At 39.5% G+C, this 23369-nt stretch overlaps 3 protein-coding genes across 3 annotated transcripts in view; 1 reads left to right on the top strand and 2 right to left on the bottom strand.

The window, feature by feature from the left end:
* The window catches only part of LOC137261629 (monocarboxylate transporter 13-like), a 51603-nt gene extending 49332 nt beyond the window's left edge, over window positions 1-2271 (top strand). Inside the window, exon 7 of the mRNA XM_067799408.1 lies at window positions 1322-2271. Coding sequence (XP_067655509.1) covers window positions 1322-1548 — 227 coding nt within the window. The 3' untranslated portion in view covers window positions 1549-2271. The remainder of the gene's footprint in view (window positions 1-1321) is intronic.
* Window positions 2232-21583, bottom strand: LOC137261632 (transmembrane protein 237-like). The gene is made up of 5 exons (XM_067799410.1): window positions 21227-21583; window positions 14420-14684; window positions 13729-14044; window positions 11937-12111; window positions 2232-6169 (listed from the first exon to the last, which is right to left on the bottom strand). The coding sequence occupies exons 1-5, from the start codon at window positions 21563-21565 to the stop codon at window positions 5984-5986; spliced, it is 1281 nt and encodes a 426-aa protein (XP_067655511.1). The 5' UTR covers window positions 21566-21583; the 3' UTR covers window positions 2232-5983.
* Window positions 17649-20225, bottom strand: LOC137261631 (uncharacterized). Its single transcript, XM_067799409.1, has 3 exons — window positions 20128-20225; window positions 19696-19822; window positions 17649-19485 (listed from the first exon to the last, which is right to left on the bottom strand). The coding sequence occupies exons 1-3, from the start codon at window positions 20133-20135 to the stop codon at window positions 18295-18297; spliced, it is 1326 nt and encodes a 441-aa protein (XP_067655510.1). The 5' UTR covers window positions 20136-20225; the 3' UTR covers window positions 17649-18294.
* Window positions 21584-23369: the final 1786 nt, after the last annotated feature.

The raw sequence follows: 23369 nt of genomic DNA, 5'->3' as shown, positions 1-23369 counted from the left end.
CAAATGCCTCAGTGAGAGGAGAGGATCATACACGGGTTAACACGAGTCTATAATCCTCTCCTCTCGCGATCCGTTGGCCATTTCTGAGTGTGACAGAAGAAAAGGGGTGATAACGCATTATTGCGATCAGGGGAAACGCGTTTTACCATGAGATATGACACAGTCGACCACCCTCTTGTCGCTGGACAACTGATCGAAAGGTCTGATATCGATGCTGATCAAAATTGGGCGGATGCTAAAGACATTGTGTGGAGCAAGTTCAAGCATGCGTACGCATCTGTCCAATTTCACGGTCGCCAAATGGCATATGTTATGGTGGCGTGAATTAAGCAAATTCCATCTGTATCATACCTTCAGTCTAAGTAAACTTAATCTCCGTGTATTTCGTTACACTCCACCACTGAGCCTAACAAAACCTAGTTGAAGGCCGCGTCAGGTAACCTTTGAGCGACCAATGACCGCCCAATCAAACGCGAGACGGTTAAACAGATTTAACCAATCAGACAACGGCTACTATTTAGGGATCGGAGGGACTTTCAAAATATTCTGGTCACTGACACAGATCTCACCACAAACAAAAAATCGCATATAACACAGTTATTTGACCTACAGTGTATACGCTTCGGGGTTTCTGTTGACATGTTTACCATTAGCTAATGTTTCCGCAAGATAACATCTTCAGAGACTGTTTACCGATGTCATGGTTGCACGTACGCCGTGTGCATCACCCGGAAGCGCTAAATAGCATTCGGAATTGTTCGGGTACGAACCTTTTCGAGATAAAAAGTTCAAAATGTATGTGCGAATGTGCACGTTCGCGATTTGGTAAGCTGTGTTCTGATTGGTCAATCTCAAAGGTTACCTGACGCGACCTCAGGTTTTGTTAGACTCAGTAGTGGAGTGTAACGAAAAGTACTGAGGATAAGTTTACTTTGACTGGGGATACCTTCGTAGCACCATGGCGTTCGTAAGCATTTGAAAAACTATAGAGTTACAAGTCGTAGCGTTACGAAGGCTTTGTGGAGCCAAAGACTTCGGCAAACCACGCTTTTCTTAAGTAGATCGATCTACGAGATCGAGTGGTTAGGTTCACCGACTTCGTTCACACACGCCACTGCATCCTGATTGTCCAGATAGATGTTCACGATGCTGATAACAGGGATGCCTGGTCCAGACCTGATTTCTTACAGACGACCGCCATACAGCTGAACAAAGTTCAACTACTAACACAGACACAGATTCATGCACGTTAGACTTGTGACAGTCGTAACGCTATGCTTGCTTCGTGACGCCATTCCAAGGTCCTCATCTTGTGTTCCAGGATACATCTTCGACAGGACCAAGTCGTACAACGTGGTGTTCTACATGGCAGCGGGGGTGTTCAGCGCAGCTGCACTCACCTTCCTGGTGTTAGGTGTGAGAGTGAGACGTCATCAGATGGAGCACCTGGCGACACAACCCCAGGAGCTAGACGTGGCACCAATGGACAAGACGAACCAGGTGGTGGACGAACCGGATAACAAAAAGGAAGAGCAGACAGGGCATTGACCTATACCTATTCCTAGATATAGAGATATACTACTATGTGCAATACTGATGGTACTGTTTATTTAGCAAATTTCCCAACTAAATAACACTGCTTACTTTTGTACAGCGATCGTTTATAAAACTTTCTTTGACTTTTGGGTGAGGTAAAATATAAAAAAATAATATATACTACGGGCAGTACAGTCGGAAAATTATCATGCACTTTTGAAACGCATTTACAGGTTTCAAAATTACTTTTCATACAAACTTTAAAATGAACCATTCAGGACCATAACACAACGGATGTTGGAGTTACTTGAACATCTGATTTGATCGGGCTTGTTTGCGACATCCCATCTATATGGCTGAATTTATCAAGTAATCGATTCTGGACCAGACAATTTAGAAATCAACATCATGAACATTTGGGATGACCAAGTCAGCGAGTCGGACCATCCAATACACACACACACACACACAAACTGGGATAAGGGAGGGAGGGGGAGTAACTGGGAACTGAACATCGATGTTACGTATTTTATACGTATACTTGGCATACCGTCCATAATAATTTCTTTGTCAGTTAGTGTGTATTCGAATATAGTTTCAACATTGTCCACGATCCCCGATACGTCTCTATGGAGACGTTTTCTGAAATAAAATGAGGCCGCCATTCCAGGCGAAATACGCCAGACATTCTCACAAAACCTTGATATCGATTTATTCATAAAATAAATACGAATTATACCTATCGTACATGGAAATACATTTGCACTGTAATTTAATTATATTTACAGTATATGCAGATAAAGCATAAAGTAATGATGCAAATTACAAAACAGGTGTTCACCTGCTGCTAATGCATCGCGACGTCATGCCCGTCAGTGTTGACAGATGCACGTTGTGCATGAGCAAAACGTGATGCGTTTGTTTCACAGGGTCGCCGTCTGTCAATTTGTCGCCAATGACATAGGATAAGGGGGCAGTTCAAAAGTTCGATGTCGAATAAAATTTTGAGACCTGTTGGTTGTTGTTGGCAGTATACTGCTTTAACATCGATTTGGAATCCTTAAAAAGAACCAGTGTTCTATACGAATAGTGAAATAGTCATATCTGATATCTCTGGTGTACTAAAGGCTTTTAAATTATGTGCAAAACAGGATTTCGTTTTTTGCATAGTTCCACTTTTCTTCATGTTCTTTATTTTGTTGGTAAGAAGAGGAAATGTTCCTCGAAACGTATGAACCTTTTGAACTGCTCCCTACATAAGACCTCTCAAAACAGCGGTGAAATGAACTAACACGCATTAAGCAAAAATCCTATAGACGCAGTGGACGGAAATGATAGATGTCAATACACTTTATATGTAACAATGTTGATTTTATATGTGTTGATTTTTCTCTCTAATGTATAGACATGGTCGTAATAAATGGCAAACACATCCTCACATATCTTGTTATTCAATCTGTACCAATATGTACATAAATTGTCATCTACATGTAATGAATTATTAACATCGATGAACAGATCTGGTGGAATCGCTTAAAACGTACCACGTATATGCAACTACAGCAAAACATAACAGATATGGATTGGGGTACAGAGGTAGAGGAAACAACGTAATATCCATGAAAAGTGATTGTATAAATCAACTTATCCATTAGGTGGCCAGATTGACAGTTTTACCCAACACTCTACTCTACAGATCTACATATCACATATGGCAATTCAGGACTTCAAAAAAACTCTGAAGATCTGACAAGTAGGGAATTGTCCGGATGACAACTCATCGAGTGAGTCTTAATCTCCATAACTTGTCTCTCAGAATCCCCATCCTGGATTTTACACTGACCTATAAAGCAGGGGTCCGACTGAAATGCAGGTAATGCGTGACCCTGTAGGGTGCTGAACTGGTTAAGTGCACTGTAGGGTCAGATAATTATTTTAGAGATTGGACTGAATTAGCGGCCACGTGGACAGCGGTCATGTGGACAGTGGTTGCCGGATGGTAAACCCTAACACGTCACTGCTCTTGACTGCTCTGAATATACATAATTTTGACTAACAATTAACAATGAGTCGAGAGATTCAGAACCTGAGGAGATCTAGACTTGCTTCATTTAGAGCTTTAGGGAGGGATAAGCAGTAGGGGAAATAATGTTCTTAGGGAGTGTGACCGAGACTATCAGACCAAGTCTGCATGCTGGTCCAAAAGGAGAGAGGCTATACATATTGAAGGCTCTCCGGATGACCATGTGGTCAACAGTATGACCACACTTGACCAGTAGCCACAGAGAAGGGGTGGTTAATCCACCATCCTACAGAAGGTAGGTCAATAAAAGGTCAGTGTGACACAGATCCAATAAGCTGTGTCCAATTCCATCAAAACAGGGTTTTTCAACTGCTATCACTTTACTGAGTGAGGGAGGCAGGTTTTACGCCTGCAATACCATGGAGGGGAACACATGAAATGGGCTTAAGCACTGTATCCATCAATTTAATAATAACCAGGTAACCTACCACTAATGGAGATAACCCATACAGATATTGTAAGTTATAATCTATGAATATGCCTTGTAGCCTAACTCAAGAAATCGGTTGGTCCAATGGATCAGGTGTTATCAGTTTGAAATGAATTATGACTAAATAATTATTTAATCTACAAAGTAAAACAGAAATACCTGAGCTACAAAACCAAAACCAAATGGGTTATTTTGTCAATCCAGGCTTCACAATGCTGCTTCAATTCAGTACTGTTCTAATGGATACCAAACAAGCGCATATTTTCAAACACATATGCGACATATATCCTCCTTTACTTGAGGTAACATGCTACCACAGTTTGGAGTCGTCTACTTTGTGCATTATGCTTATGTAACATATTTTCTGCAATCCATATTATACAGAGGTGTAGTCACAAATAGTGATCAATTGGAGCGATGTGAAAATTTCAAATATCTGTTGACAACTTTTGAGTCAATGAAGAGATTCTTGAGACACATTCAGAAGTTGGTATTCACGTAAAAGGCAAATAATATGGATTATTATAATCTGAATTAGTTATCAGTTCACCTGACGAAGGGGCAAGGAATAGTCCAGAAATGTTGTGACATAAAATAAACAAGAAGTTGTCATCCATATTATTGGATTTTACTTTTGAGTCAGCATTATTTGTAAACACCCGTTTTACAAACACTGAAAGACAATCAGTAAACCCTGCGACCTTCATTTTATAGAACATGAATGAGATGTCTCTTCTGTATTAAAGAAATATAATAATCACATGAGAAATACTTTCTTACCTCTCTACAGCAATAATGTCAAACAATATTATGTTTGCAAATGTATGTAACTCCTGTGATAGTTATGTAATCTATGCTCGACAGCTAGATATATACTTATGTCAATTATTTAACAACAGATAGTCATACATGTAACATTCTCAATATGTGACTGAAAAATCATTTATCTTACAACTTTACTATTGGCGCTATGGCCTGAATAATTACATAAACTTCATATGACCTATGGCGATTACTACTTGATATCTACTTGAAATAAACTCATATTAACTACTGGAATGAGCTGTTAACTTCCTGAGAGGCGATGACCAGGAGCCCATCATGTCTAAAACTAAAAGAGATTTTTTTTAATGAGATTGAAATTTGACGGATGAACATTCATCCTGGAATGACAACTGTCACCATGCACCTTCAAAGAAAACCCTGAATCATGATTCCTTTGTATACAAAATTCCTGAAACAATTACAGTACCAGGATACATCAGGGTACTTCTGTCCACATAAAGAAATGAGTTCCAGCAATATATCAACTCCTCAAAGACAAACTGGACTAATCAGATGACATGTTATAGACACCACAAGCTTGTCATATGAAGAAACATAACCTGCCATTGACCTTCTGTCCTTGGTTATATTGTATAATGAGAAAGATAAATGGCTAGTTAAATATAGGCATGACTCTGGTTCTCCTTGTATCAGTGCCTCCACCATCTTTGGGGCAGCCAGACGCAAAACACATTGACAGGACCCAAAAGTTCCAAAATGAATATCAAGGGTGAGCGAGTGAGTTTGGTTTTGAGCTGTTTCTAGCAATATTCCAGCAACATCACAGCATGGGCCCCAACAGATGGGGTTCACACTGTGTACCAATGAGGAGAATAGAACCTGAGTTTTCAACATGATGAGTGGGTGCTTTAACCATTAAACTACCCCACTGACCCCAGATATCAAGACAGTGAGGGTGACACTGTCTGTTATATTTGTAACTATTTGGGCAAGTGAATGTTACAGGTTAAGGTGCAGCCTTGTCATAGGACATTGAAGATCATTCTTCCCTCTGGCGAGACCTTCTCCTGGTCCCTCTCCTATCCCTGAATTCTTAGCCATGTGATTGTTGCTGTGTCTATAAACTCCTCAGCGTTTCTCCCCAACCCCTAAGCTGCAGACACCCCCGCCCCTGAATGCTCATTCCCCATGAGTTCATCATCAGCCCCTTCCTTAAGATTATGGCTGAGGCGGTCAGCATTTGGTGTTATTGAGAGCACCAGCCACCCCAAGATGGCAAACACCCCTCGGGCTGTGTTGACCCTTCTCCACTGTGACAGCTCCGACTCCGTCTTCTGGAACACAACACACACGTACAGGCGTTAAGGCTTGAAATAATCAATGGTTATCACAGGAATCTCCTGCAGTGCAGTGGACAGTCAGACTAGGATTAACTACAAACAAAGGGATGTTACTCTTGTCTGTGCTTTTAATTCCGATTCTGATACGCTTGTTTTGCATGTTCTTTCAGTTTCATGACATGCTCAGAGTCAGAAACATTACATCTACATGATGATGGTCTGTAAATAATCAGCCAGGACCAGATAATCCAGTGACTGACTTCGATAGTATCGATCTCTGCAAGTCAGATATAGTGACATGCAGGATGTAGTCGGCAAGTCTGACCAGCCTGCCCATCCTAACAAGCATGGGTTGGTTTAGACCAATTATAATGCTTAAATGGGTGATGGGCAATATGCAATTGTTACAAATATAGACTTCAAATTTATGGGTATGTATGTTTATTCACTGTCATTTCCAGTTGTTAAAAAAACTTAACTTCAATATGTTTATTACATCTTCAAGCATAGCATCCAAATAAATGCAAAATAGCCTCCGTCACATCAAATCCCTCATTCCATGCCTTTCCTCTCCATACTGAGTGAGGGAGATTAGTTTTCGCCCTTTTCAGCAACATTCCAGCAATATCACAGGAGGGAGCATCAAAAATGGGCATAACACACTGTACCCATGTGGGGAACTGAACATGGGTCGTTAACAGGACTAGCGAAGCTTTAACCACTGTGCTACCACACCCTCTCTCTTCACTGCGTCATGACCATGTTGAATGATGCTGCCTCCGACATGAATCGGTGATTGACAGCTGGACACTGCCATTGTCAATGATCTTTCTGTCACCGAAGTAATCAAGCTTGTTAAACCCAATCAACACCAAACCTACACCATATTCCGATAGCAATTATCTCCATATAAATAGCAGATGACTTGATGGATTATAATAACAGTTCTATTTTCATTGCAAAGACTTAATCTGTTTCCTTGACACTGGTTACACGTTAAATGTGTGGGAAACTTTGGTTATTAAATTTACTGGAAACATAAACTGGCTGTCTTACACCTTTCTATTTCATCTTGGCAAAATCAGATAATTTCTCCACAATTTAAATCTGAGGTTTATGTTCATTGTTTATTTACTTGGTCCTAAAATAAAAATAGATTGTTCTACTCTTAAGATTTGCAGGTTTATTGCCGCCAAATCTATTAACAAGATTTCCAATGTTTATTGGCCTCATAGATTTAGAACTTAGTAAATAAATCATCTCTTTGATCTGGTTGTAATTGACTTTTCCAAATGGCATTTCCACTGACACTAGAAATATCACATTGAGGAACTAGCAGACCATTTGGGATCTCTCTTGAATCTTCAGTTATGGGAGTGCCCATAAATATTTATTCAACAGCGTCACACCAAGACACCTTTAAGTGTCACTAGAACATAATAAAGAGTAAGGCATGCAGTAGCCTTATGTTCAGGTTGGCAGGTTTAGTTGTTTACAGACTGACAAGAAATGTCTGAAATAGCCATGATTTAATTCTTTATATCTTTACTGACTTCTTAATAACAATAAAAGTCATTCACAGGCTTTTCCGAACACTTATTGCCTTCTCTATCCGGAGCCTGTTTTTGATTTTTGTCTTAACTATCATGACCATTAGTATGACTGGGTACAAGAGGTGCGGTGGAATAAGGTTTAATGTAGTGCTTAAGAATATTTCGCTCATATGACGATGTGCATGTGTGCATGGTTCACCCCTGGACTGTTGAATGTTTCAGCTAATATACACCTGAACTGTCAAAGAGCAGTGGAGCCTGGCAATGCTCATGCGGCTTCATTGACACCTGGAGTGTCGACTGCCTTGGAGAACACTGAACCTGTTAATACTAGTAATAGGTGAAAGACCGCGCTTATCAGCTCTACTCTATTTAACAGGGGAGAAAACATGAGTACTATTATTGTTGAAATGAGAAATGAGTTTGAGTTTGGGTTTGAGTAACTAGATTTGTCACATTTCCCTCTCAATCATCGACTGCAGCAAACCCTTTGATGTCAAGTCCCACCACCCGTCCCACAGCTTGGTGTCGGTGACAACAGTCATTCTCAAAAGTTGTGCATATTTCATGCGGGCAAAAGTTGGAAATTTTGTTTTCTTGCATAACTATGAAATGTTACTGATTACATTCACTGTATTCTGAATATACAAAGCATAGATTATGCTAGCTTCAAGTTTGATTTTTCATATTTTACCATTTTTATTATGAATTTCACGAAATTGCGTCACTATTGTTATATCATTTTGAAAAGAAATAATTCAAAGAAAACATTCATTTATTGTACATATATATTAAAATATACAGTTATACAAAATAACAAGGCTAATGAGTTTGGACATTTTATATTTATTGCTCAAAAGGGGCCAATAAGCCAAAAAATTCCTTTCATTTCTGATTTGCAAATGTCAAGTAATATGTAGCAAAAAATCCAAAATGAGAATATGAATTATAGTGTGCTTACTTGAAGCTCTACCATCTAACATAACTGCACTACAAATCCAGGCATAAACAAATAAATCAATTTTAATTAAATAAGTTACGGTATGGACATTGGAATAAATTGCTAGGTAGTGACACAACAATGGTAGTGACACAACAATGGTAGTGACATTTTAAATAGCCAGTTATATATGTTTACTTTAACCGATAATTTAATGGAATTTGTCACCTATTTCAGAATGTTTGAAGAATATGAAAAAAGGCATATGATTTACTTAGGATTTCCCTGTCATGTAAAATATAAGTGAAGACTTCATTGTGACATTGTGACGGTATATAATGTCACTACCGGTACGACCCTACCGAGGGTCCAGGCAAACGCTCTACCCACTACACCACAAAGGCAGTTATGGAACAACAACAACCAGTTTATGCTTGACAAGAGGTGATCATGGTCCCTCAACACATGAACTTAATTAGTCTTCAACTGTGACATACAGTTTGCTGCTGTGTGCAGTGTAAAGATGCACCATTCATCACTTTTCGTTATATTTTTTGGACTATAAATATGCAGATGACCTTATAGTTGTTGCAAGATTATTCTTGACAAAGTAAGTTTGGATACGTGCAAGATGCAGTGACAATAGGAAGTGAAACCAGTTTTAAAATGTTCCAGAACCTAATGCAAACATGATTACGTTACTGCACTCAAAATTAGACTGACATTCCACAGGAGTGATAAACTTGTTGACTTAATTTGCATATGTAAACATTCGTATTCAAGCTTTTTCGATTTTTCACATGTTATGATAATAGAGAGCCTGGATATACTTGCAATGAATATGACAAATTTTGGTATAAAATCAGTCAAACTCCTTTGATGGTTAAGCTCCATTTATAGAAAGCTGGTATTGAATCCAGGAAACAAAAAAAACCTTTTAACTTTTGACCACTAACCAAGTGAGTTATATGCCATTCATTTTCATAATTAACCTAGGTTTCCACAACATGTACAAAGTTTTACATTTTGTTTTAAACATAATACAGTGAACTGTCAGGAAGCCTGAACATATCTGATGACATCACTTTCTTATGACTAAGCGTGGACTTCGATCAGATCTGTGGCTAAATATGAGTGAGTGAGTGAGCGAGCGAGTGTCATGGTGGGGATGCCAGAAATAAGCTTCACATATTCTACCCATGTGAGGAATCGAACCTGGATCTACGGCGTGCTTTAACCACCAGACTACTCCCCTACCCCTCGATACACAGACTGACAAGACATGACTGACACACTGCCTTGAACCTTCTGCAGTGTAACTTTGGGTTTACTTCAGGCTTTGCAACAAGAAACAACCCAGTCAATAATCTCAAATGAGTCCTCTCAGTTAATTCATGGAGCCTTACCTCATTTTTGAAATTCATTCACAAAATGCTGTAGACCGTATCTCAACATGTTCCTGATTCTGTACATTAATTAACTTATTGCTTAGCAATCACTTTTCCAGACACAGACACATAAAGTCATCATAAAGAGTTTGGTATTAGATGTTTTGAGCTCAATAACGTTAGCTTCAATAGTGTATGAATTTCTAACTATGCTGCCAAGCAACACTTGTGTTATGATATCTTGACTTTCATTCTTGTTGTCATGTGTGATGGGGTAGTCTAGTGGTTAAAGTGTTTGCTCATTATGCCGAAGACCTGATTTCGATTCCCAGTATGGGTAGAATGTGTGAAGCCCATTTCTAGTGTCCCCAGCTGCGATATTGCTGGAATATTGCTAAAAGCTGCCTAAAACAATATTCACTCACTCACTCTTATTTTCATTCAAGGCCATGAGTCTGCTCTCATCTAAACATAGGACCCAAACATTCTAAAGTTCGCACCCAATGATCATAATTTTGACATGATTTGTGATTGTGTTAATGAGTGACCATCAACATGATCAATGGGATATTTATCCGTCAGGGTGAGTGAGTGAGTGAGTGAGTGAGTGAGTGAGTGAGTGAGTGAGTGAGTGAGTGAGTTTCCAGCTATATGGCGGCGGTCTGTGAATAATCGAGTCTGGACCAGACAATCCAGTGACCAACAACATGAGCATCGATCTGCGCAATTGGGAACCGATGAGATGTGTCAACCAAGTCAGCAAGCCTGACCACCCGATCCCGTTAGTTGCCTCTTATGACAAGCATAGTCGCCTTTTATGGCAAGCATGGGCTGCTGAAGGCCTACCCTACCCCGGGACCTTCACGGGTCATTTATCAGTCAGGCCTGTCAAGAGTGTCAGGTCTGTCAAGTGGTAATCAAACAGTAACAAAGTTCACAATACAGGAGCCAATCAAATAGCCTTGGTCTTACACATCTTATCCAAGTTTTGTGAAAACCATGAGTAACAAAGCTCCGGATCCTTCCCTCCACCAGCCATCACACTGGGGTGGAGCTTCATAAGATCATAAGCTCAGTGAGATAGCCCAGTGGTTAAAGCGTCCACACGTCACTCAGAAGACCTGGGTTCGATTCCCCACATGGGTACAATGTGTGAAGTCTATTTCTGGCATCCCTACCATGATATTGCTGGAATATTGCTAAAAGCGGTGTACAAAAACCAACTCTCTCATGAGATTTTATATGGGCACTTGTCACTTTTTTTTTCAACACCAGAGATGCCAATACTACTTTTGGGCCTAAGTGTAATACTGGATGTCAAAAAAAGGGATTTCTATCGGTGTAAGGCCATTTCTTAATCCCTACATTAGTGCATTATGCAACACTTCTGTGTGAAATTTTGTCCGCTCTATTCATTTTCCTACAAACAATAGAAAAGTGTAATTTTTGCATATTATGTGTAATGGCATAATTAATCAGTCAAAATTGGAATAATTATGCCAAAAGTGAAAGGGTTGGCATCTCCGCAACATGTAAGCAATTGGAGAGTAACAAGCAATGCTTAAATCATAGATGTTCTGGAGTTCATACAGTATTGTATATCAGTCTGAGTTCATCCAATTTAACCATACCACTTCCCATGATGTACAGCATAATTATCGACTGCAGCAAACATCCTCAGTTCGGAGTGAGTGAGTTTAGTTTTACATCACTTTTAACACTGTTCCAGCCATATCACAGTGGGAGACACCAAGAATTAGCTTTACACATTGTAAACGTGGGTAAATAAACCTGGATCTTTGCCGTGGGGAGCAAACCCTTTGATGTCATGTCCCACCACCCGTCCCCCAGCTCGGTGTCGGTGACAACAGTCTACTCACATCAGCATCTGCCCATAGGTCAGGGTTCTTGCTGTGAAGGTGTATCTTGTCCTCAGTGGAGACGATGCTGACGCTGAGGATGGCTGCAGTGAAGTAGAATATGATGGAGACAGCACCATTCTGGAGGGTGAATGCTCTCAGCAGAAACCTCCTTGTGATGTGACCGATATCAAACCTGGACAAGTACATTAACAATGGAGATCAAGAACATTTTAAGCTCATACTTTCAATAATGCTGATCTGTGGAATACTGCAGGTAAAAATGATACCAGTCTTGATTTTATGAATGCTTCTATTTATTCACCGTTGTGTGACAACTGAAGGAACTGGATGAGTTAGTTTAGGTTTACGCCACATTCACCAGTATTCCAGCTATATGGTAGTGGTCTGTAAACACCAGTAATCAAGTCTGGACCAGACAATCCAGTGATCAACAGCATGAGCATCAATCTATGCAAATGGGATAAGACAATGTGAGCAGTTGCTTGTATTAGTCCAGACTAAGGGTGGTTTTGTAGCGCAAACCTACTTAGATCCAGTACCTCAATGGTGAATGACAGAGTTAAGTTCTATGCCGTTTTAGGAATATTCCACCAATATAATGGCTGGGAACACCAGAAACTTCAGGGCTTCACATAAAGCATGCATGTGGGGAATCAAAGAATGAATATTGGCATAATGAGCTAACACTTTGATCATTAGACTACCTTACCACCAGAAGTAGCTCTTTATTACAGATACCCCACACGGCCTACTAACCCTGAACAAACCAAGAATGAGTGTAGGGAAAACAAACAACACTATGATTGCAAATAACAAGAAATCATCCTAAACTTTCATGCATAAAGGAAACATTCAACATAGTCAGACATGACAATATGTCCCGCATAACTATGTATTTTCTCATGTCTCTCTCCAAAACAGTCTTACACAAAACCATATACATGAAAACTTGTACAGATAAATCAGGGGTGACTCTTGGGGTGCAAACAAATATTGCAACAGTGATAGTCTATTGCAACCAACTATTGCAATACTATCATAGTAATTTTGTTCTCCTTGAAGTCTCATTTGACGTCATTTTCCAAATGAATGTATAGCTTATATGAAGTGGTTTCAGTTTCAGTTTAATAACCAATAACTGACAAGAAACGTCAACAACATTGAAAGCAAGATCAAGTCATCAGATAAAACATAAATTTTGTACTTCACAATTTCAAACTCAGTGTTGCAGGCTGTGTATGCTGCCATGTTTGCTGCAGAGTTAACAAAGGGAACAACTTGAAATCAAAGTGGAGGAATCTGGTTGTTGCTGTATTCAGTTACTAAATGATCGATAGTCAAACATACTACTGATGCTTCAATAGTTTTTTGTTTCTACCATTACCTACTATCAGAAACTCAATCTTAGGGTTCCAGGTGTAATCAATGCATCAGACTCCTGGCAAACAAGGATAAGTTGATCACCGACCAGATAAGTGACCCGTATTAGTATGTAAGAGGGCACACACTGGTGCTTGCCATTGTGAGCGACAGGGCCCAAGGTAGTCTGCGTTCAAGTGTAGATGCTACACCGAGCATGTGAGAGTCTCATGACCAAGACGTGTGCAGCTACGCCCAGAATCAATTACATCATCAGACACTGTGCGTACACAAGCCTAAACACGTTCTCTGCGCCGGTTCAACTAATCCTTGTTTGCCAGTAGTTTGATGCATCATTACAGGACTAACATACACAAACCTAGATACACTTAAAATTATTTAATCAGTGAGGAATCCTGCCTGTACTCACCTGTCACAGACAGATACAACACACAGGGCCAGCAAGAGGTAGGCACAGCACTGGACAGGAAGTGACAGGGACTGATAGTGTTCCAGGAAGTCTGTGTTGCCGAAAGAACTGAGTATATACACAATGACAATCTGCCACAGCGCCAGCCCGGCAGTCAGTCCGTGGATGAACAGTGTGAGTGTCTTCATGACACGGTATGTGGTCAGAGCTAGTTCTATTGTGGTCTTTCTGGACGCTTCAGATTCTACCTTCTTTTCAGCTTCTTCAGCAGCAAGTCTTTTGGCCAGTTTAGTTTTGTTTTCTTTCTTGAAACCACCTACACAGATCATGGAAACATTTACTAAATAGTGTTGTACTGTCAGTATGGGATGAGAGATTTTTTTATGAAATCATTTCCATCATATTTAAGTTGGTTTTGATTAGATATGACATAAAGCAGCACATACCAGCCAAGTAAACATACTAAATGACATATTGTCAGGTGAGTAAAATCACTGAAATAAACACACATTTGAAAGCAGTGGATGATGGAAAATGAAATTCCCACTCAGTATTCACAACACCCACTACAAGAAATACAGTGGGTACAGTACCTACATGAACTGAATCTTATCTGGAGCTCTGCAGTTCAGTGTTTAAATCCACAGAAGACTGTGACACGCATACATGCCTTAAAGAGGGTAAGTATTACCTATTGTTTCCACATATATTTTCTGTGTTGGCTGACTCCGTAATACGCCCACATTGGTTGTCTGTGGTAACTCTATGTCTTCTTTCTGATCTTCATCTTTTATTATGTCTTCCTCAATACTTGTAAGATCTGCTGCAAGTCCGCTGTCAGCATACTCATCTTCTTCTGTCTTCTTCTTTGCTACTTTCTTCTTCTTCCCTTTCTTCCGTGGTGTTCCTTCCTTACTCTCCTTTGTGATGAGACTGGCCTTACTACCTGTGACATCCTGAAAGATAAGATTCAGTGTACCATATGGAAAGTAATTAGATAATACTGATTTTTTTAAACATTTCATTCCCGTTATTATATAACATAAATAACTATCAATGACTGAGGTAACTTTTGTTTGATTATTTTCATCAATAACACTTTTAGATGCATTTTTGTGTCACATGCAGAATTTCCCTGTCTGTGATCAGACAGCCCCGTGAATGAGTGACCCCTCTGAAGTGATGCAGGTGTTTCATGAAAACTTAAAAGTGAAACCTACAACCCAGGTATGACAAATTTTGCTCAACTGCTAAAGGGAGGTAACCTATACTGTCACATTTCATTTTAAATCTGAAGGAGTTACTATCAAAAAATCAAATTGTTATCACATGGCAAGAGAATTTAAAACACATTACTTTACATGATGGAAATATTAATATCATTACAAATGCTAGAAAACATTTCTGCCCATTTTTGTCTGAAATGTAATGAACTTGTAAGGTGGAAATGTTGAATGTGTTCTGCATTCCTTACCTTTTATGCTAGTACCATGTACAGATCTTGTACTTATATCACATCTTAAACTTGGATGGATCATAACTTAAATTTGCTTTGACCAATTGCAACTCAAGTCATAAAAAATCAACTAGTATATATAGATATTCTCATGTGACTTGAATAAAGTACTATATTTTGAACTATATTTGTAAAACTTAAGAAACTGAGGCTTACAAGAGATTAATCTTATAACATCTTAAATTGTAAGAAACAAGAGAGTTAAGAATAAGATCAGTATGACAATGCCAAGTGATCACAACGAACCATTGTCATTTGCAGGAAGATATACTATAGGTTACTAAAAACAATGCTGACAACAAAAAAGACTATACATTCATATCAACAATGACTGGTTTATTGATCACATTGGAGCTATGAAGCATGACACTGGAGTAAAAGACCTCACCTCACTGACAGGAGGAACTATACATGCATGTGGCAACATACCACATGAGTGATTAATAATAACAATAATATAGAATATGTTCACCTCCAAGTAAAGGGTACTGTAAGAAGATAGATGTATCAAAAGTAATTCTTAGACATTGATTCACCGATCTCTCTTGCTTTCTCAGTTCTCTGGGTTAGTTGTGTTAAAGTCAGATTTGTTATCCCAAACCTCCTTGGAAAAAAAAATGTCAGCAGGCATATTCTGTAGTGGCTCTATTTACAACTACAGACCTGTGCAAAACGTATTCTGCAACTTGACATCATGTCCATAGACTTGTAAACATGTTTACACAACAGCAGCAATGTTGTGGTCCATATAAACACGAAACGCAAAATTACTGATACTTCATTAATTTCCATTCAGCACTCTAAACATACTCATAAAGTTTTGCTTTTACATACTCCTCAGTTTGAAAAATTATTTGTTTAGGAGTGCAGCATATTTTCATGAAGTGAGTTTCTGATGGATCTTTGTAAAATTTAACAAGAAAATTTGAAATCAGTTCTGCTCTGCACACATTGTTTCCAGGGATGGCAACAGGTGAAAGTGATATAAGCTGAAAATCAGTTGGCGGTCTGCAAGTTGTAGATCCCCAACAGTGTCAAGGATCAATGGATTCGCATTAAAATCCGCAGAAGATGCCCATCCCTGAATTTCAGTTCAAAATTTTCTGACCACAATTTAACTAACGATGTCATATTTATCATCTAAGTCATGGTTCCAGAACGCACAATCCCATAGGTTGCCATGTCACAGCACTGTACCAGGGATTGGGAAAGAGAACTTTGACAATTGGAGATTTTCCGGATTATTAGCCATTTTCTGAATTCATAATGGGCCACTGCCCTTGTTTCAATAGGAGCTGCCAGCGTGACGTCATTGTTTTGATCACGTGGTCTCTAAAACTTCCGGTAGGCAGGAAAGTGTCAATACAACAGCAGACAACGCACTAGCCGAGAAGACGTTCTAGCATTATATGCGAATAAGATACATTTTCGTGAATTATTTACCACTTACACGATTCGGGGGCCACGATTCTACGTAGCGATGGTCGTGTCATGCGTGGTAGTTGGTTGCACGAATAGATTTAAAAAAGGTTCAGGCTTGAAATTTCATCGAATTCCGACTGCCGATGAAAGACGACGCAAGTGGCTTCAGGCGATCAACCGCAAGAATCTAGTGGACCAGGACTTGGGCTACAGATTTGGAGTGTCAAGACAAAGTGTTAGTGACTTGATAAGTAAGACCCTTCCACCACTTGCCAACCAGTTAGCAATGTTAATCCATTGGCCTGAAATAGACGACATATCAAGAAATATGCCTAAAGTGATCCAACAAACTTACAGAAAGTGTAGGGTCATTATAGACTGTTGTGAAATATTTATTGAGAGACCTGGTAATTTCACAGCACGAGCAATGACATGGTCTAATTATAAAAGCCATAACACTATCAAGGTTCTGGTAGGAATTGCACCATATGGAGCTGTCACCTTTGTGTCAAGAGCCTTTGGTGGAAGGGTTTCGGACAAGGTCATCACACAACGCTCAGGATTTCTTCAGCTTTTGGAACATGGGGATCTTGTACTTGCTGATCGTGGGTTCCTTATTTCCGATGACCTGGCTGCGTGTGGTGCGCAGCTTGCTATACCATCATTTACAAGGGGGAAATCTCAGCTGAGCCCTAAGGAAATTGAAATGGGAAGGAGACTGTCACGGGTCAGAATACATGTTGAAAGGGCCATAGAAAGAGTTAAAAACTTTAAGATTCTGAGCACCACCATGAAGATCAACCTTGTGCCTAAGTTTGACAGTATTATGACTGTGTGCAGTGCTCTGTCAAACCTCCATCCCAGTTTGTTGTAATCAAGATGGTAACTGATGCTTATTGTTTATTAACTGGTCAATATGACCTGTCAAGCATGGTGATAAGAGTAATAATTGTCTCTCAAAGTGATAACAAACACAGAATTAAGTGGCAACTTTAGTGTGTATTTTTTTCTATTTGAAATGGCATTATGTTTGAGTTTAGAACAGCTGCTTTGAAATCCAGATATGACATGCATATTATGAAATACATATCTTATTTAAAGACTGTGATATACCTTCCTACTAAGATAAACTTTTACAACATGACACAAATTCTATTTTCAAAATATTTTCTGTTGACATTGTTCAAATTATGTAACAAAATAAAAGCGTTAAAACAATTGTCATCCATTTTGTAGTTCATAATACAATTCAGTGAATTAGACATGACACATAACGACATCCCATGTTGTGAGCGAGTATACTGTTACACATCAGTGTGCAATAATCCCTCTATATAGAGGTGGAAAAGTGTCATAGCCTTACATAAAACATACTGTGTTTGTGGAAAAGATCATGTCATCACCATTATTTAATGCCTAACAAGATAGGTATAATGCAACATTCAGAGCACACAGGCATATACACCTAACAATCCAACTCATTTAAGCAATTCTAGCTAGACTGATTTAAAGTATGGTTCATAATCACAACTGCTCTGCAACACTTCACAGAAAGTTCTCATGTGAGGTTACTTTGTTACATGTGTATGGTAATGTGAAGTTTGGATTCCATGAAAATGTTATTAAATTTATCCCATTACACAACTTGGACAATGCCACGACCCCTTTGGTTTTCGTCGAATGTTGACACACTGATAATGGAACCAAGTGTACGAACAATTAGCTCCTTCACACATGATCATGCGACCATATTCCTCCTGCTGGCACAGGCACCATACATCTGTGTCAACAGTGTCTGTGGCAGCTTTGCTTGAATATGGTTTTGTATTTTCAAGTTTCCTGGAAATAATCTCAGGCAAAATGTGCATAAAGAAAAAGCTTTCACACTTTGTAATAAGTGTTGCACAGAAAGTATCGTCCCTTGGCACACGAACAATTGCCATGTCCTTATTTGTGAAGATGACGAAATCACAGTAACTGACATCATGCACATACATTTGAAGCTGAATTTGAGAGAAATATTTATGTCCTGTCTTCAGCTGTAGGTCCTTGCCCAAGCAAAAAGTGTTATCCTCTACTGCTGTAAGTATGTCATGGTCCCTGTGCTTGTATGGACACTTTATTTCTAAGCATCCCCTTCCACAGCATGTGCACACAACAGTTCCATCACTAGATGCTGCTACGTAAGGTCTTTGACAGCTTATCAATAAACCTACTGCTCTGCACGCAAACTGAGTATGTTGTGTTGACTGGTGTTTCACATACTGTTTACGTGCCCTGGCCTCATTGTCACTGCCCCAGGCAACTGCAGATTTCTTGGAGATGTCCTTAGTGTTGTAGCCCATTACCTTCATGATGGTGTTCTTTGGATCAGTGGTTTTCTTCATCACCAAGATATCATGGGCTTTGGTTCCTGTGATTCTCCCTTTTCGATGTTCAAACCAAAGTGGGCTGATAGCTTGGTTCTTTGTTGCTTCCTCCAAGTTATTTATTTGTGTTGAATCACAGAGATAGGCCTGCCACTGCTCTTTGCACACAGACTCAAGATCTTTCTCAGTGATGCTGTCCTCACACACAAGACTAGTCATTGTTGGGGGAAACAAATATGTCTCTCCATCTTCTTCAGCACTGTCAGTTTCCTCATCATCCAGGGCAGGAATACACTTGAAAAAGACTGCATTAGGACATACTTCTTTCAATGACTTGAGGGTGGCAATATCAGGAAGTGGAGCTTTTCCTGTCCCTGCCATAGCTGTTGTGGTTGTTTTCCCACGTCTGCCGAACAGGTGCTTAACCTCACTCAGTGGTGTTGGCTGGAGCTGAAATATTAAGGTAAAAGTGAGTGACTGTGTTTTATGCCCAGATCAGCTGACGCTTAATCCAATAGGCTACCCCATCATTCCTATAAATTTCAGAGTCAAGTTGATAATGATTGATAAATCCCCTATCTGTAATTTCACAAGGAAAGTACTTAAACCTACTGAACAGTATGATAAATAAATATGTTACATAAAAAGTGAGAACATTACTTCTTTTCTGTAAGCAGCATTCCACTTGCATGCATCACTGGTGCAAGCTTTTGAGGTTAATCCTGCTCTCACAGCAGCATCAACCTTGAAGAGTAGGGCTGCAACATGACTGCATACCTCTCCAAGTCTGAAATATCCACAACATCTTGACATTTGTATAAACTGAGAAGTATGTACACACTTGAAAATCGTGAAAAAATGTTGGACTGAATAGATTTAATTGTAAACAACACCTTTATACAATCTGAAAAAGTAGTAGCACAATGATATTATTAATATCAAAATTAAATAGAAACAATGAAATATGGTATCTGGCACATAAATACAACCACTGCATTTATACTTTAATCTACATGTTAGACATTTCAATCAGAAAAATCTCTATTTACCACTTATACACTTTCGTTATATGTTATAAAAAGCCTTACTTACCCCGCCATACATGTGCAGTGTGCACAAAACACTGTCCCATCCGACTTCTTGACACAGACCCATGGCCGATGTGGTTTGTCACGAAGGCGCTGGGATGGAATCACCTTCGTTTTCAGAAAGCAGTAAGGTGACTTGTCGTTAATTGCATTGTAAAAGATAGGGTGCACATGTCCACTTTCCACATAATCGTACGCTTTCAGGGATTTGTACGCTCTCAAGCTGTCGTGCGTGAATTGTCCCGGCGTATCCACAAGATAGAAATAAATGTCTGTAAATGTTATGGCCGGCCACAAGGACGGGTCGTCAACCCAGCCGCTCGCCAAACAATAGGGATCTGGCAAACTACAAGTACCCACAGAAGGTGTTAGCTTTGTAACGTACCGCTCACGATCTTCAACTGATAATTTCAGCACATAATCTGACCATTGTTGAACATCCACGGTAGAGCGATTCGCATTGTTGCTGGTGGCCATTGTTCCTTTCTGCCTACCGACGCGAGCGCCACCTAGCTTCGTGATGTCACTTCCGAAAACAACTAGCAGTTCCTATAGTAAACTTCAAATTTTAATGGGCCATTTTTCATTAAACTGTGCAAAATGGTCCATGGCCCCTGCCTTTCCCAATCCCTGCTGTACATATGTTCATTAAATTGTTGCCATTCGATAGATAAGCAATGGAAAAATGGTTAAAGTATATTATGTGATTGGAGATAAGATGATTCCTCACAAATGTGCAAAAGTTAACTTGGATCTTACAAAAATAAACTTCATGGACACTATTTATGATAAACTAACTTAACACGTCTGTGGAAAAAACGTCACATGTCGAATACTTTTTGCATGACTCTACGTCTCATGACTGTCTTGTACCATACACATGTCGGAGTATTAAATCACAAACCCGACAAAATATCGTGTTGCTATTTTGCTGTGAGAAATAAATGAAGGAAAAATCATAAACATTCAGCCGTATGCTCTGCGTGAATGAAGTGATATTGCTGATCATATTGTGGATATTGGATGTTGCCATCGCAAACAGTGATCGAAATCTGAACAAGTACTTTTCAGCTATGTATATTCTCACTAAAAGGCCTAAATACCTCATCTCTGGTGGCACTCCTGTCAGACACCGGCTGATCCTCAGTCTCAGCAGCCGGTTCTTTCGGCTTTGCTTTCTTCTTTTTCTTTTTCGGCGCTGGTGTTGTCGTCTCCTCGACTGGTTTCTCCTCTCCATCCGTGTCTCTACTCGCACTTGGCGTTCTTCTCCTTCGCCTTGGTGTCGGTTTAGCGTCCTCCGCGCCCGACCCAACGTCAGGATCGGCAGCCGGCTTCTTTTTCTTCTTTCTGACAGGCTTCACTGGAGCATCAGTGTCAGAATTTTTCGGACGAGGTGATATTGGAGGTAGTTTTCGACCAGGGCCATTTTCGCTGTCCGCCATTTTGTTGCGAGGGAATGCTATCGCATTCAGATTTGTTCGGTTCTTTCCGTCACCCGGCTGAGCAATGGCTGTTTTCCGAAATGGTTCAGTTTGGCAAGCGAGGCTTCGAATGATTGTTGTGACAACAAAGAAGCGAGATTGAGCTTGCAAACAATCAAAACCCTATACTTGAAAAATCACCTTGTATCCTACATGCCTGAAATATAATTGTATACCATTTGTTTTTCATTTTCATGCTATTTTGTCGTGTGTATTTCCAGGTGCAGATAAACTGAGAAATATTGTAATGAGTGAACTACTATTGCCGTTATCAAGCAGGAGATGATGACGGTGTTAGCACCTGTACTGCAACATCGCTCATTCCACTAAAGAAGTTGACTATCTGTAGAACTTGGTTTTCCCCCAAAGACGTATTTTTTTAAAAAACAAAAACAAAACAAAAACAAATAAAAAACCCAAACAAAAAGCAAACAAACAACAAACTCACAAAAACAAAACAAAACAAAAATAATAATAATAACAACAACAACAACAAAACACACAAAAAACCCACCAAAAACAAACAAACAAACAAAAAAACAGTACTAGACCTAGTTCTAGTTTCAAGCATAAGGTTACATTGTAAAGACTTTGGCATATGTCATCATCACGCGTAAATTTAAAGAAATTCACGGAATGCTCGTCTTTATATGAGATGAGGTAGAATCTGCAAAAATGTAATTTATTCGCAATTGCTATTAAGGGTTAATGAGAATTTAGGATTACTTTGGGCTTTATCAGTAACTGAAATCTAAACTAAAGACAATGTATGCTTCGGTTCTATTTAATTGTGACTACATTATACTGTCATTATATTTTGGACTCAACACTGATTTTATTTCTCTGGGCGCAAAATGAAAATCCAGAGCAGCAAACGTTATTCTTTCTAAATGGCGTATAACGTGAACAACGAAGCGCTCGTAAAATTACACATACAGTCCATTTCTTGACTCTCTGCGTCACAAGTAGCTGAGATGAATAATTTAGTGAGCGCTATCATCTCAGCCGTGTCAGTCGTTACTGGCAAGGTGTTTATTTGTTTGACGCCGCATTCAGAAGATTTCTACCTGTTTGGAGTATGTCTGTAAATAATACATATGTGTAAAATAGCCAATACATTTATTCGACTTTTCGCTCATGTAGTTCACGAATAATGTAGTCAGTTTGCAATTGGACTGTCGGTTCACAGATTTCATTTACCAGTGTGTCATCGAGTGATGGCGTACGGGTGACGTCAAAGTGGTTTGCAGTTGTGACGTCACAGTGCTAATACCTGTGTCACAATAGTGTCAAACTTTGCTTGACTCGCGGAAAGCCGAGAGTACACGTACCGTGCCGTACCTTGTTATCGGGGGTGGGGGATAATGTTTTCGGGGCATTTCGTTTTCCCATAACTTCTTGCGTACGGTGAGATGACAACGCCACCTGTAAACATCGTCTCGAGTGCAGAAGCTTCCGTCGCAATCGGGGCACAAAATGTTGGATACATTCAGCTTTCACGGAAGTTGTGACCTAAATTTCTGTCAAAGTACTAAACTTCTACCCTTGAACGTAATGCACTTTGAGAACCTTCAAAAATGTGAAAATAACGTTTGAAATAACACTCGCAACCTGTCAAGAGGACCATTGTCTGCCCGAGTGAAAAGTCAAACATAAATATCGCGTGACTCGAATGGAATGTTGCCGATGTAATAAAAAACAACAACTATAAATGAACACCGAATTGGTCATCTCTTACATATATCTTTTTCTTGCTGCAGGATTC

The sequence above is a fragment of the Haliotis asinina genome, chromosome 14 (genome assembly GCF_037392515.1).
Source record: "Haliotis asinina isolate JCU_RB_2024 chromosome 14, JCU_Hal_asi_v2, whole genome shotgun sequence".
NCBI lineage: Eukaryota > Metazoa > Mollusca > Gastropoda > Lepetellida > Haliotidae > Haliotis > Haliotis asinina.
This window is presented reverse-complemented; position numbering and strand designations above follow the sequence as displayed.